Source organism: Macrobrachium rosenbergii, chromosome 3, assembly GCF_040412425.1.
Source record: "Macrobrachium rosenbergii isolate ZJJX-2024 chromosome 3, ASM4041242v1, whole genome shotgun sequence".
Classification (NCBI taxonomy): domain Eukaryota; kingdom Metazoa; phylum Arthropoda; class Malacostraca; order Decapoda; family Palaemonidae; genus Macrobrachium; species Macrobrachium rosenbergii.
The window spans coordinates 26,029,779-26,044,911 of record NC_089743.1 but is presented as its reverse complement, the minus strand read 5'-3'; the positions used below and the strand labels follow the sequence as shown (position 1 = coordinate 26,044,911).

Below are 15,133 nucleotides of genomic sequence, written 5' to 3'. Positions count from 1 at the left end.
GGGTAGCAAGCAAAAACATGTACAAGTAACTCACAATTTCGTATCAATACATGATGTTAGGAAACAGTACAAACTTACTGTAGTCTCTCTCTCTCTCTCTCTCTCTCTCTCTCTCTCTCTCTCTCATCATTTTTATTGACAATGTTAATGCAGACAGTACTGTACTGTACTTGATACAATACACAATGAGTGTGTGTGTGTGTGTGTGTGTACAGGGCATATGCACACATATGCATCAGGTTCGGATAAACTAAACACTTGTGATCTCTCTCTCTCTCTCTAAAATATTTTACATACCCTGTAAGCAGTAGGTAAGTAATTAGGTAAAGGAATGTACACATATTTTTACAAGAAATTAATTTTGCAGATGCTGTATATCTGAATTTGATTGATAACTAAATCTATATTTAAAACTGAATAATAATTACAAAATACTGGTTAAGATAGGCTATTACGTACTTAATCTCAAATTGCGCCATACTAAAATCTATGTGAGTGGCCCCAGGTGCACTACTGTGCAGGTCATAGCCAGTCTTTGTTGCTTGGTGGTTTTCATTACTTACCAGAAGGGGCAGGCCCCCAAGCTGTCATTTAAGTTGAGGTGACACTACAGTCCGATACATGCAGAGTGCAATAATGAGAATAAGAGACTTCATCTCATGAAATGCTTGCTAAAGATTACTCATTCAACTAAATGCCACCTAAGCAGTCTGTTTAATTGGATTGGATAAGAACAATCTTAAGTTTAAAGATTATTTGAAATATGAATATTTACTGATAGAAACATAAATGACGGGTAATGAGGTTACATGTAAAAAGTCTGATGTAACAAAGGAGTTACATTATGTTTGTCAGCACTATGACTTCTTTTACTTATATACCACGTTAAAACAAAATCTTGGAAATTAAGTTTGCACAATGCATCCTCTTTTAAAGTATTTTATACCTTCCCCCAAAAATATGAGAGCCACTGGCCAAGGGCACACACCTGCACAGCAATGACAATTGTATCAGCTTGAATAGGACCATAAAGCTCTTCATTCAACACAGTCTCATTACCACTGCGAAGCTGAATCTGCTCTCGAATCTCTAGAATTTGTTCTTGGGAGAGTATTGTTTTCACAGGTGAAGTTTGATGTTGTGCTTTCGTCTGAAAAGAAAAAGATAAGAGTATTCACTATTCAATAAACGGTCTGCATTGAGAATAAATGAATCTATCTAAGGCCTATATACACACTGACTGACTGACTGATGATGAGGTTTAGGCCATAAGGCCAAGTAGTGGAACCTACGAGAGTTATTCAGTGCCTCTGGAACCTATGAGTTATTCAGTGCCTCTGAATTTAAAATTTACTTAAGGAACATGGGACTTTTAGGCTTTCCCCATGATAAAAAATATACAAAATATATAAATAAATACATATATTAAAACTATAATTCATTAAAAATCTCTGCCTCTCATATGTACCCCATAAAGTTATCAGTGTAGATTGTCTTTGAAAATGACTGAAATGTCATAACCACATACAGTACAATAATTGGTATTTCCTTCTTTGATGGCCATATCTGGAGCAGTGAAACAGAATGCTCAACAGACAGAGGACTATCACAGTGAGCAGACTCTGGGGTACTGGCTCCTTCCAAAATAAACTATGGGTGTACTGAGTATGCCCACTCCCAAGGCAGGTTATATTAACCTTAAACCTTCTGTTTGGGTCAGAGTTAGATTTCCAGAAGTCAATCTCTCCTCAAATTTATTTATATTTGTTATTGGTGGATAGTAAGGATGATGACCACCACTGTTGCCATTTATTGATCTTTTGTGTATCACAGTGTGGAATCTTTTTTATCAGAAATCTGCTTCTTTTGGCATCTCTAGCCTTGCTATCAGCTAATCATTTCTTTGTATTCCTGTATACACAAGAATCCAACAAAACTGAAAATTTAATGCCAAAATGCAAGATGTGAAAGGGCCATTCCTGAGCCTTGTGGATTATTAGGTAAAAAGGGTCAAGCTTTTTCAATGCTTTCATGACACTTCCTAAATCACTGTAATAATAGATTTAAACATTTTCTTGACTACAAGTACCAAAGCACAAACAGAGGAAGAATCTGGTAATTTAGCAACACATGGCTCTTCTTCACATACTACTACACAACCTACTCCATCTAACAGATCTGATCCATCAATGTAAATTTTCCTTTCATTTCTATAAATATTAGTGTTCTATAATTTCTCTTTTTATTGCTTTTGGGTGATCTTTTTCTCTATATTCTTAGCATTTATATATGCTTCTAGAATAAACCATGGAGGGATAACTGATGTTCTGCTTCAAAGATCTTTTCAGATTATCATCTAACTCTTCCAGCTGCTGATTTGGAAAGATTTAGCATACTTTATCCCAAACCACCCTGAATCACACTGTCAGAATCTTAAATGCTGGACTGTCTTTTGAGCTTTTCAGCTGTATGGTGTAAACACATCTACCCCGTATCTTCTTAGATCTACTGGCAATTCATGTGAATCTACATCAAAGCTCTCAACAGGTGAAGTTCTGAAAGCTCCTTTGGAGATTCTAACCACCCATAATGTGAACTACATCTGGTTATTTTAGTTTTGAATTTCAAGCTGAGGACTATATTGGAAGCCATAGCCAAAATTGGATCTACATATTGTATTATACAGTTTTCACAGAGGTACTTTATCAACACCCCACCCAAAACCAAATACAGCTTTTAAAATATTTAATGATTTTTTTTTTTTTACTTTTCTTTCTACCTGATCAATGTGGTTTGACATGTCAGCTTTTCAACAATCACCACTAAAATTTTACTTCCTTAGCATATGGTTAAATATCTCTTATTCAGAGTAAAGGCTATAATTGTCTACATCTAAAGAACCAAAATGCAAGTGTTTCTGATGTAGAATATCTAAATTCTGGTTCAACAGCACTTTTTCTACTGCATTAACAGCCCTTTGCACACACTGACAGGTAGATGCTACATCATATCCCGTAGATTATAATGTCAAGTCATCAGCAAAGAGCCTCTTATTGGTAGAAGTACATATTCCAGCATACTATCAAGGGAATGAATGAAAAGACTGAAGGGCTTCCTCCTCTTGCAGGAAGGGATTTGATATGAAATTGACTCTTACTCTAATTTATCTCTAAATAAAAAAAAATTTTATCATTTTTATCATATTTTCTTTTGTACTCGTATAATACAATTTTTTTTCATAATGTCCAAATGCCAAGTTGTGTCAAATGTTTTTCTGGGTCAAAGAAAACTATCATTTGACACTGCTTAGCAAAACTCTGAATCCAAATTGGTACAGTGACAGCAGATTTTTGGTTTCTAAATGCCAAACAAGGGTGGTACTGATAATATTTTCCATCAGCTTCCAGGTACAACTGGTGAGGGCTACTGTTCTGTAACTATAGGTAGAGAGACATGTTTATTTGACTTTTTTTATTGGGATGATCAGTGCAATTTTTCAGTTATTTGGTAGCATCCCTGTATCCCACATTTTACTGATAATATCTCCAAGAAGTTCCTTGGATTTTTCTGGGAAAGGCTTCAGCATTTTGTATAATAATGTATCTTCACCAGGGACAGATGGTTCAGTTTTCTGTACGGTATCTTTCAGTTCTCATAATGCGAATTTGGCATTATAAGATCTTTGATTATTTCCAGTGAAAACATGAGAAATCTGAGCCTTATGAATTTTTTGAAATTGTTGGCAATGGTTTTTCCCACTTGATATATTTGAAAAATGTTTTCTCATAGTTGTTAGCTATTTCTTTAGGTTGGGTAATAAGATTCCCATTTATTTCAAGAGTAGGCAGAGGTTCAGGAATGAATTTGCCATTAAGTTTTACCTTTTCTTCCAATCTAATTTGAACAGTGTTTCTGAACTTTATGTCACTGGTGTAATAAAGCAGCACTTCTCGTTTGCTTTTTTGAAATACCTGTTTTGTTTGGGCATAGCACATACAAGTTTTGATTGTGAAGTACTATACTGTTACAACCAAAGAGGTGTTATCTGCATACTAGTATTATGTAGTTGGGTGGTCTTCCACCAGGGTGGCACTGCAGAACCTTGTGGCCATCTTGAAAAGCCTGGTAACTGAGCAAATTGAGCAAGGGCTTAATGGAATTACGGCTTTTCTCGTTCCTTATCTCATTAATAGCACTGTACAATGTGCAGCTTGTAACTGCCAATAAGGGGACACAAATCTTCATGAGAAAATGGAATTTATTTACCCATAATAATCTTGTGCTAGTCAGATAAATGTCTTGTTGGCTGTAGATATGTTTTTGCTGTCAGCATGTCTTATAATTTTGCACATTAATGTGGCACGAATGCAATGATGACTTATAAATTTTAAAATTGCAGCATTATTAACCCTATAAATGCCACAACACAGAGCAAAACCAATCTTGCTTAGTAGTAAGTACAGTAGGTCTATTAGTTACTGGTTGTCAGCATCCCATCATGATACCATGAAAGTATTTCAGGCAACTTAACCAAACCGTAGAAAACCACTTCTATTGCTCTAGTTGAAGTGAAAAATAGTTTATTTTCTATGTGTAACATATCTCGGCTTAATGTAGGTTCTCCTTGAACCAAACGTCTCGTAGGTTGATATTAGCAAGAAACTGTAGTTTGGTAGCTCAGGCTAGGCCTATGCCCTCAAAAACTACTCATCTGGTAAGATTTTATATCACTTAAACCTTATTTTAATTTCAAAAGGATGAAAATAATTCCTGTATGGTAAAAGTTATCAAATCATCATGCTAAGGGATAAGCCTATAAGGATAGTAACAGCTAGAAAAAGAATCTTGGTCATTCAAACAATATGCTTATGCCTACTGATCTGGCAGCTGTGTTTATCGTGTTGTCCTTTTTTGAACTTCAATATTCCTCCAAAATAGGGAAAATTACTTTCTTACGGTAGTCCTCCTTGAGCAATTCTAAGTATCATTCCAAAGCTTTAGAATAGAAAGAAATAACTTCGCTCTAGTAAGTTTGTTTACAAGATACTTTCTAATACTAAAAATATACACAGAAACAATGCAAAGTTCATTACTTCAGCTACAACAGACCTCAAAACAATATTTCAAAATATATTGTACAGTAACCATCAACTTACTTACAAAAAACATGGCAGATTAATATAATAATTAATTGGGAGGGAAAAAGCAAATTGATGACTTAGTGTTTTTCCTGTACACTATAGTGCTACTGTATTATGCTGGCCCAGGACTTTCAATATGGCCACCCAAGGTCACATGCTTGGCAGGAAGATCACCACTCCACGTTAGTGATGCTCTATGGTTTCAACTCATCTGTCCCCGAAGAATTAACATTCATTGACACTCAGTCATGGCAACACTGTGGAATGTACTGCCCGCACTTAGAGGGTGAGAGGGCAAAATGCTAGGGGAAGGACTCAAGAGAAAATAACAAACGGATGCTTATGAGAAAGTCGAGAGAAACAAACAAATGCAGAGAGAGAGAATAATACATGAGCAGAGAGAAAGAATAACAAACAACAGGAGAGAGAGAAATACTGGCAATCTCACTTTCTTACAGCAGTGTGATATGGGCCCCGATTTTTCTCATACTGTTGATTAATCAACAAAATTCAGTACTTTTCATATAAAAATTGTAACATTAAATTGTAACATTAAATAATACTGTTAATGTTCATTGAAATGATAAATAATACATGGAATGTTAATGATAAGTTAATGTTCATCGAAAAGTGTGTTTCCTCATCAATTCTCTAAGTCAGTCCACCGATGGTTAGGTTTTCTTGGTTGGTAGTCGATAAAATGTGCATGTAAGTTGCCGATAAGGCTGATTTAGCCAGTCCTACTTGCTAGTCACTGCATGCTTGGTCTCCAGATCAAGCATCAATAAACTGCTAAACGTGAGGAAAGGCAGAAACATATTTCAAAAACCGTTAAGAGAAAATGAGCTCCTTTCAGGGTCACTGGGAAAACTGGGAGCGCATTTAAAATTCTGAGCTTTAGTCTCACATAGGATAAGGACACTGATAATACAATTTTTGATAGTGTAGTCGCTTGTTTCATCCTCAAGGAGTTACCTTCCATGGTCTACCAGACCTCCATGGTGACCAAACTAATATCAAGAATTCTCTTCTAGTTGGTCTTTTTGGCCAGGTACTGTGTTGTAATGATTGATATTATAACACGTGATGGAGTTTATAATGGACTCAAAGATAAGAGGGCACTTTCCCTTATTTAGTGAAGCTCAACCGAGTTTTTCCAACATAAAAGAACCTGTCGCAAAAAAGTTCACTGTTCTGTACAGGATTTGTTTTCTTCAAACTCCCGCTGATTCTTTGGGGCTCACAGAATGGCAGGAACTTACTAAACAGGGCACATCATAAACATGACTGTTACTGCACATTTTGTTGAATGCATGTACGGCTGCAGTATGCAACGTCATGTTTCGTCTTGTCACTTGTTTGAGTGATTTGTTGTGAGTTAGGGGTCCTTAAGCCCGAGTGACTAAAAATAGATTAGCCCAGTTGGCAGCCGCCTGGACAGGGAAGTGTGAGTGTCGTGCGCTTGTCTCTACCTTGTCGCTCCAGGGGTCTCGTTCTTAGTAGACGTGTGTGTTTGGGCTCCTAGAGGTTTGTGTAAGGTTAGTAACTGTGAGTACTCCTGCATGGTTGTAGTGAGAATGATTGGGCAAGAAAAACTGTTTGGGCGTTTGTATGCTGCGGTGGTGTTACATTAATTGTGATTAAATTTCAGTGGTTTCATTGAGGTTGAGGGCAGTTTTGTAGCCCACCTGTTTTGTGTTGCAGGTACGGAGATTGCAAGTTCGTTAGTGTGTCTTTTTTTTGAGGGGGGGGTTTTGTCTGTTTGTTATGTAAGGGTGATGACTGAAATGGTTTTATTTTTGTAAATAGAATGAGAAAGCCTGGTACGTGACTTGTTTATCCTTGCATGGGGGCTAAGTCACTTTCGTAGATTGTGGGTTGATCGTGCAGTCTATCAGCACAACGAAAATACAGTGACATCTGTTGAGGAAATTCCTGATATTTTAGTGGTCCTTCGAACCGGATCAACCCAAGTGCTAGTCCCCCGTGGGAGGGTGAGTGAGGCATGGTATTCAGAGTTTTGGTGGTAGGGCACTGACAGCTGCCAGCCCATTTGCCTGAGAATGAGGGCGTAGAAATTGAAATTTATCGTAGGCCCGGAGGCCTGATCGCTAGCCTAGAATCTAGCGATCTTCCCTTCTGGAACAGGCGCTTGGCAACTGGTGCAGAGTGCTTGGGAGCAGGTGCTCAGAAGCTGGCATCGGGCGCTCGTTAGGAGATAGGCACTTGAACGAAGACCATGAGCACCTGAGAGGGATTTTGGGTGCCTGGGAGCCAAATACTGACACCCAACAGAAGTACACTCAGGATGTTGGAAGTACACTCAGGACAGAAATACTCTGGACTGTCCCATGCACTGCATGAAGGTTAAGGACTGCGTCCAGCTCCTTAAACTGCTAACTGGGCAGTGGAGAAGAGTGGCCAGCAACGCCTGCATGCCTCTTCAATGGACGAGATGCATCTAGAAAGCACTTGTGATGCTTCAAAGTCTGCGCTGGAGTCTTAAAAGTCGGACGACAACTGGTGCACATCCAAGATGCCTTTCCAGCGGTTGTTTGTTGCAACCTGGGATATTTGTGCAACTGGTTTGACTGAAGGGGCAGCAACCCGCGGGCAAACCCCACAGGCCTCCCTTGGACTTCCGGCATGTCTTCTCCCAGGTTTAGGGGACAGGACAGAGACCTTTGTCCAGGAGAACTGGCGGGACGAGAAGCCACCTCCTCCACTTGCATAACACTTTCTCCTGCCTTTCCTGTGGCTGTCTGCCAATACCTGGGAACGCACAACAGGTATGACTGAGGGGGCAACTAACCAGGGGGCAACTACCCATGGGCAAACCCCCTTGGCCTCCATTGAACTTTTGATATGTCTTCTCCCAGGTTCAGGGGAGCAGGACAGTGACCTTGGTCTGGGAGAACCATTGGGACGAGCGGCATCCTCCTCCACTTGCACAACACTATCACTAATCACTTTGCATGAAGTGGCACTGTCTAAATAAGTTTTCTCATAATGCCTTCAGTGACACACCTAACTCCACCACTGTGTACACTAGTAGGATAATTTTCTTGTGAAACCTACACTCTAGACTGGCAATGGCATTGGGTTCGGAAGCAAAGGAGCCAGGCGAGGGAATAGGTGGATTAAAAGTAGGAGGGATAGTAGCAGGAGAAAAATTAGGAAGAGGGGAAGAAGGAATAGCAGAGCTATCTTCTAACCTAGGCTAGGGTAGAATACTAGGCTAAGGGAAGCACGTTTCTAGGCTCTAGAGGCTCCCTTCCTTTTCCTATCCCTCTCTAACTTGTCTAGTTGAGATTTGATTAATCTGGTTTTGCAACTTTTGCTATAATAGTGAAACTAGTTGAACTTGAATCAGACATAATAAAATAACCAAAGAACTAGAAAAAATTATCCTGAAAGCTATTAAAGCTTGAAGGCTACTCATATAAGCGATAATACTTCACCAAAATCCAGCCATACAACTGAAAATCAGTGAACAAATGCTGCAGCAAACCCCCGATGTTACTGAGAGCATGGCACAAACAGAATGAGGTTTTCTGCTAAGTCGTTTCCAGTACTCCCGTTAGTGGACAGGGCTTCTCACCTACACTAAACTATCGAAGTGTTACCGCAATTTTTTAAATAAAGGCTGCCACATGAGTTATAAACTATAGCTAGGTAATTACTTGGTAAGTTCATGTGTTAAGTTACTTACATGAAACTCAACGTTAGTCCCAAAGTTGCGGCAACATTAGGCTGGACAGTAGTTTCTGAGCTCCCTCATGTACAGTAAGTGTTGCCATCCTTCCAGTGTGCAAGCCAACCACAGGATTAAAGGTAAGGCTTTTTCACTTTTTTTTATCTAAAAAATTTTTTTAAAGCTAAGATCCGACTTAAGTTGGATTCGATTTAAGTCATGCCTCTGAAACAGATCTCTGCCTTAACTCAGGGACTGCCTGTACCATAAATGTCACCCTAGATACTTCAATAACTTCTGTGAAATATAATTGCTAACTTGAATGCTAATACTGCATAAGTTAACATTTTTTTGTGGAATAGGTTACACCAACTTCTAGCTAAATTAGGAGACCAAGGATTACCTACATTCCAAAGTTTTCAAGGCTATACACACCCATGTATACAGAGCATAAACTATGAAAGAATACAAGAAAACTCACTCAACAAAATATATGTTTGTACAGTACCTGTAGGAACTTAGATGCTGGACTGCGATGGTAACTTAAGGATGGGTCAAACTCTGGTGTTTCTCTTGCACCACCTCCCAGTGCTGAATGTGGATCGTGTGGCAGAGGAGGAAGTGCAAGCTGCAGCCAGGCAACACTTAGCAAAACCACAACACCCAATACCCTCACTGCCCGGCCCCATCCTCCAACACGCATCACAACCAAATCACCTGTAAAATGATATTTTCATAATAATATTAAGTTTATATACTTACCTACCAAGTAATACATAGCTACAGTTTTAACCTCGCGCGGCAGCCCTTTATTTAAAAATTGAAGTAGCACTTTGATAGTTAGTGTAGGCGACAAGCCCCACCCACTTAATAGGAGTATTGGAATGACTTAGCTGGTAGCGTCATTCTGTTTGTGCCCTTATGTCCACTGGAGGGAAGGAGGGAGGGCTCTGATTCTGTAATTACTTCGTATGTATATATGAAACTTAATTTTATTATGAAAATATAATTTTCATATAAGTAACTTACCAAGTAATTACATAGCTAAATCCCGCACTGATAGGGGTGGGATGAATGGGCATATTCTACTCCAAAATGTTAAGGTATGATAATGACTTTGAAATAGAAAGGATGGCTAGCATTGAAACAATGTTTGTTGTTTCCTTACCTGGTAAGAGAGCTACTGCAGGTGAATACTGCCTCTGGTTGGTGTGGTGGTTGAGCTGTGGGTCGCCTCTACATAAGTGGTAGTCTTGCAACGGAAGGTAGGCCTGATCGCTGACTAGATATATATATTAAGTACTCTTGCCTTGAGCGCAGTACCAATAAAACAAACACCCAGACAATGCTGTCACCTATGCTGACAAAAACCCATACTCATCCATTAAGACTGGTGGGCACTCCAGGAACTTGACACCCTACGTCAAGATTAAGAGACGGAAGAGAGAAAGAATGCTTCCTATGCTTCTTCCCCCAATACCACGCCAGCCACTGATAATGGCCCCAGGGTACTGCAGTTCTCAAACAATGTTTCGACTTCTTTTAAGTGGTGAGATGCGAAGATCAATTTGCACCTCCAAAAGGTCAACTGAAGAATGGACGAAAGACAAATCATACTTGAAAGTGAGAGAGGCAGCAACTGCTCGGACTTCATGCGCTTTCATTTTGAACGAAGGCAAATTGTCCCCCTGAATCTGAGAATGTGCCTAGGAAATCAGGTTCCTTATGAAGAATGACAATGCATTCTTCTTGACAGGACACCAGAGGTTGCTGGATGGCCCTCTGATCTTCTCGGTCCTTTGCAGATAATATCTCAGGGCTCTGAATGGGCAAAGAGTCCTTTTCCCTTCCTCTAAGACCAGAATTTCCATTAAACTCTTAAGGTGGAAGGAACGAGGCCAGGGCTTGGATGGGTCCTCGTTCTTGGCTAGGAAACCTAGGGTAAAAGAGCAGACTTTGTCTCCTTGGGAGAACCCTACCCTCTTGTCAATAGCTTGCTGTTCACTTACATGCTTGGCAGTCACCAAAGCCAGGAGGAAGAGTGTCTTCCGAGTGAGGTCCTTTAGGGGAGCGGAACTGAGGGGCTCGAAAGGAGGGCCTGTTAGCCACTTTAGCACGACATCTAGGTTCCAGGAAACCAGATTGGCCTTCTTCTGCTTAGGCGTGCCGAATGACTTGAAGAGGTCATTAAGATCTGGGCCTGAGGACAGGTCCAGGCCTCTATGTTTAAAAACTGAGCTAACCATAGCTCAATACCCTTTAGTGGTTGAAGAGGACAGACTTCTAGAGGTCCTCAGATAGAGGACGAAGTCTGCTATTTGTGTCAAAGATGCCTCAGAAGACAAGATGTTATGTCTGAGACACCATCTACGAAAAACTGTCCACTTTACTTGGTAGATGTCACAAGACTGTAGTCTGCATCTTGGAATAGTTTCCACTGCTGCTCTTGAAAAGCCTTTCGCTCTGACCAGCTTCCTGACAGTCTGAAGCCTGTAAGAGCAAGAGTGGACAACCTTTGGTGGAACCTCTTGAAGTGAGGTTGTTTGAGTAGCCACAGTTTTTGGGCAAGTAGTCTTGGGAAGTCCACCAAAACCTGTAGAAGGTCCGGGAACCGTCCACTCCTTCATGGGCCAAAACATGGCTACGAGGTTCATCGATACGTTGTGGTGCGAGACGACTTGTTCAGCACTTCCCTCACCATGTTGAAGGGAGGGAAGGCATATAGATCCAGGCCTGACCAGTCCTGGAGCATGGCATCTGCCCATGCCAGAGGTCTGGGGCTGGAGAGCAGAAGAGAGGAAGACGATGGTTTCTTGAGGTGGCAATAATATTGTACTTCACCGAAATCCAGCCAAACAACCAAAAATCAGTAAACAAAAGCTGCAGCAAACCCCTGATGTCACTCAAGAGCACAGCAAAAACAGAATGACGCTACCTGCTAAGTCGTTCCAATACTCCCGTTAAGTGGGCGGGACTTGTCACCTACACTATCAAAGTGCTACTGCAATTTTTAAATAAAAGGCTGCCACACGAGGTTGAAACTATAGCTATGTAATTACTTGGTAAGTTACTTATATGAAATCAACTTTTTTATATAATTCCTTCAATATGGAATAAATATGAAAATTCATAAATGTCTATGTAACAGAATAAGCTTACATAATGTTTTCATAATATATAAACACTTTCTCATACAAATCCATTAATCATGTGATGTGTTATTCTGTGTAGAAACTGGCCATTTCTATGCTGAAAAAGGCATTTTATGATTAAATGGGTTGCAATGAACAAAAGCATTATATCATTAGCTTTGATAAGAAAATTTTATTTTTTGTATCCAAAAGTCACTGATAATAGAACATCTAATTTTGATATCCTTAAGATCAAATAAACATAAACTTTTAGCATGTATTTATCCATAAAACTCTTCAATAATAGAAAAAGGATGCAATATCACAATTTTTTAAAAGTAAATCGTATTCACCCTAACTATACAGACCTGAGGTCCTTAACACTAGGAATTACTTGCGGTGAAGCTGGAAACAGCCGTTACACTCTTGAACAAGGTGGTTAGGCAGTAACTACCATTCAGTAGGCAGGAATACATGCCTGCCTGGATGTAAACATTCCAGTTTGCCTTTTGGCCCAGGTTTCAGATTGAGGGGTTGAATGAGGTGGGCATAAAAATGTAATGTAAAGGACCTCAGGTTTGTATATTAGGAAAAATACAATTTACAGGCAGTCCCCGGTTATTAGTGGGGGTTCCGTACAAGGGTGTGATGATAACTGAAAATCGGCGATTTTTGGGGCTTATCGGCGCCAAAAAGCGCAGATGTTTGGTTATCAGCGCCAATACCTAATTACTGGCGCCAAAAATTGCACCGTAAAACCGGATTGCCATTAACTGAGCCTGCCGTTAACCGGGGACTGCCTGTGCTTTAAAAAATTGTGATTTTTCCCTACACAATATACAAACCATCGGTCCTTTACATTAGGAAGACTCACTGGTTGGAGGGAGGAATCTGAGCGAATCTCTTTTGAACTGACTGGAGTTCTGCACACCTGGGTTACTCCTCCTGGTCAAAAGAGCGAGGGGGAGTACCGTGCCCCTGACACATTGATTGGAGTACAGGAACTGCGAGATCACATTTCAGACATCTGGGACTTTTCGAATGAGTGAAGAATCGTAACTTATATGAAAGCAGGCTGGGAAGGATCTAAAGAGTTGGAGGCAGTAAGGTAAAGACCCTAAAAAGGGTTTCCCTTATTGCCAGGGTCTCCTTCCTCCCCTTACTAGAGGAAGGAACAGGATTGTTTCTATGATTCTAGAAAGAAAAATAGAATGGGTGTATGATGTGTAGACTTACCGCATAAGAAGCCAGTTCCAGCAAGTGCCGGTTCGAGTCCCATTCTCGGCCTGAAAGAAGAGAAGTAGGAGGACGAGGAAGGAGGAGGAGGAGAGGCCAGTCACTCTTGGAATCCTTCTCACTTCTGGAACCATACGCCTTAGGCAAGATGCTGCCTGTCCTCTTGAAGGAGCCTGCTAAGAAAACACAACTTGTTGAGGAGTCATCACAGGACTAAGGAAAAAAGGTTCCAAGGGCCTGTGGGCAAGGACCCGAAGGTAGAAGACATAAATATGGTCCTCATGAGACCACATCTTGCTTCCAGAACGACAAAATCTTACGGAATGCGAGGGATGGGCCAGGCCATCGATTTCATGAACTCTTGAGTGGAGTGTACAGATGTCGTCAACGCCAGCTATAGAGTACATCCTTCCAATTGCCTCACGAAGCCAGAAGAAAGATGTGTCCTTAGACACTTCTTCCTTGGGAGAGTCAGAGTCAGTACTGGTGAAAAAGTCGACGACATCCAGGTTAGAGATGTAAAGCCTTTTTGGAAAGTACTGCAGTACCCTAACAGAACCAAGTAGCGACTGATCTGGGTCATAGATTACAAAGTCCAAGGAGGAGGAGATCAAGGAGGACTCGAACCTGGCAATATATGCTGACGGATTCGGAGTCCGCTACGACATCCGAGACGGAGTTGAGGCTTTGATCTTCATCCCCTGTGGGTCCATGAAGTCTGCAATGCATGATGGCCGAAAGCAAACTGGAATGTTTGCATCTGGGCAGGCGGGTATTCCCCACCTATCTGATGGTAATTACTGCCACACCACCTGGTTCAAGAATTTAACGGCCATGTCCAGCTTCGCCGTAAGTACAGTGAACCCCTCGTATTCGCAGGGGATGCGTCCCACACCCCCCCGCGAATAGGTCAAATCCGTGAATGCTTAAAACCCCTCTAAAAACACTTAGAACTGACCATTTTGATAGCTTAAACCAAGAAAAACCCTGTAAAAATGCTTATACCTGAGTATTTTAATAGTTTTATCACAAAAAGTGCATTTATTCATGAAAATTATATGAAAATACAGTAATTAGTGAATATTTCTAAGTGAAAAATACCGCGAATGGGCGAATTTTCCGTGAATGATGGCTAGATATGTTCCACAGAAACCCGCGAATGCATGAGTCCGCAAACCATGAGAACGCGAATACGGGGGGTTTACTGTAACTCCTAATGCAAAGGACCGATGGGTTGTATATCGTGTCAGAACAAACACAGATTGGTGACACTCACAACCCAGTGCTCACCAGACTTCCCAAGAAGTGCAACTATCCTTATTCAAGGAGAGTGGACAGAGGAAAAGAAGGCATTCCTCCTATCCTTCATTCCCCAATACCATGCCAGCTGTGAAGAACGGCCCTAGAGTACTGCATTTTTCATACACCGCTTTGATATCCCGTAGGTAGAATAGCAAGCGCTGACTTGCATCTCCAATATGTTGACTGCAAGATTGAAGAGACAGAGATGACGTCTGAATGCCAAGGACGTAGCCAATGCTCTTATTTCACACGCCTTGACCTTACTTAAGGGCAGTGAATTGTCCTGAACCCCAGAATGTGATGCCGAAATCACAGGCATTACAGTAAAAAGAATGTCAATGCATTCTTGGATAATGGACGACTGGGGTCTTTCATGTAACACCAAAGGTTTCAGGAGGAACCTCTAAGACTTGGTTCTTTCAAGGTACACTCGTAAGGCCTTACAGGACAGAGGACTCTCTCTTGATCGGTTGGGCCCAGAACTTCAGACAGGCTCTTGATCGAAAAGGAACATGGCAAAGGATTAGTCGGGTCCCCATTCTTGGCCAAGAAGCCCAAAATCAGCGAGTATACAGCGTTACTTTGAGTAAAACCTACTCTTTTATCAATAGCATGTATCTAACTAGCTC

At 40.8% G+C, this 15,133-nt stretch overlaps 1 protein-coding gene across 13 annotated transcripts in view; it reads right to left on the bottom strand.

Annotated features, from left to right (window-relative positions):
- Window positions 1-15,133, bottom strand: part of LOC136853491 (alpha-1,6-mannosyl-glycoprotein 2-beta-N-acetylglucosaminyltransferase-like) — a 166,611-nt gene that overhangs the window by 137,350 nt on the left and 14,128 nt on the right. For all 13 annotated transcript variants that reach the window (XM_067129125.1, XM_067129136.1, XM_067129154.1 and 10 more), the window contains exons 2-3: window positions 9,344-9,552; window positions 989-1,150 (exon numbers count right to left, since the gene is read on the bottom strand). In XM_067129125.1, the coding sequence (XP_066985226.1) occupies window positions 989-1,150; window positions 9,344-9,538 (357 nt within the window). In that variant the 5' untranslated portion in view covers window positions 9,539-9,552. The remainder of the gene's footprint in view (window positions 1-988; window positions 1,151-9,343; window positions 9,553-15,133) is intronic.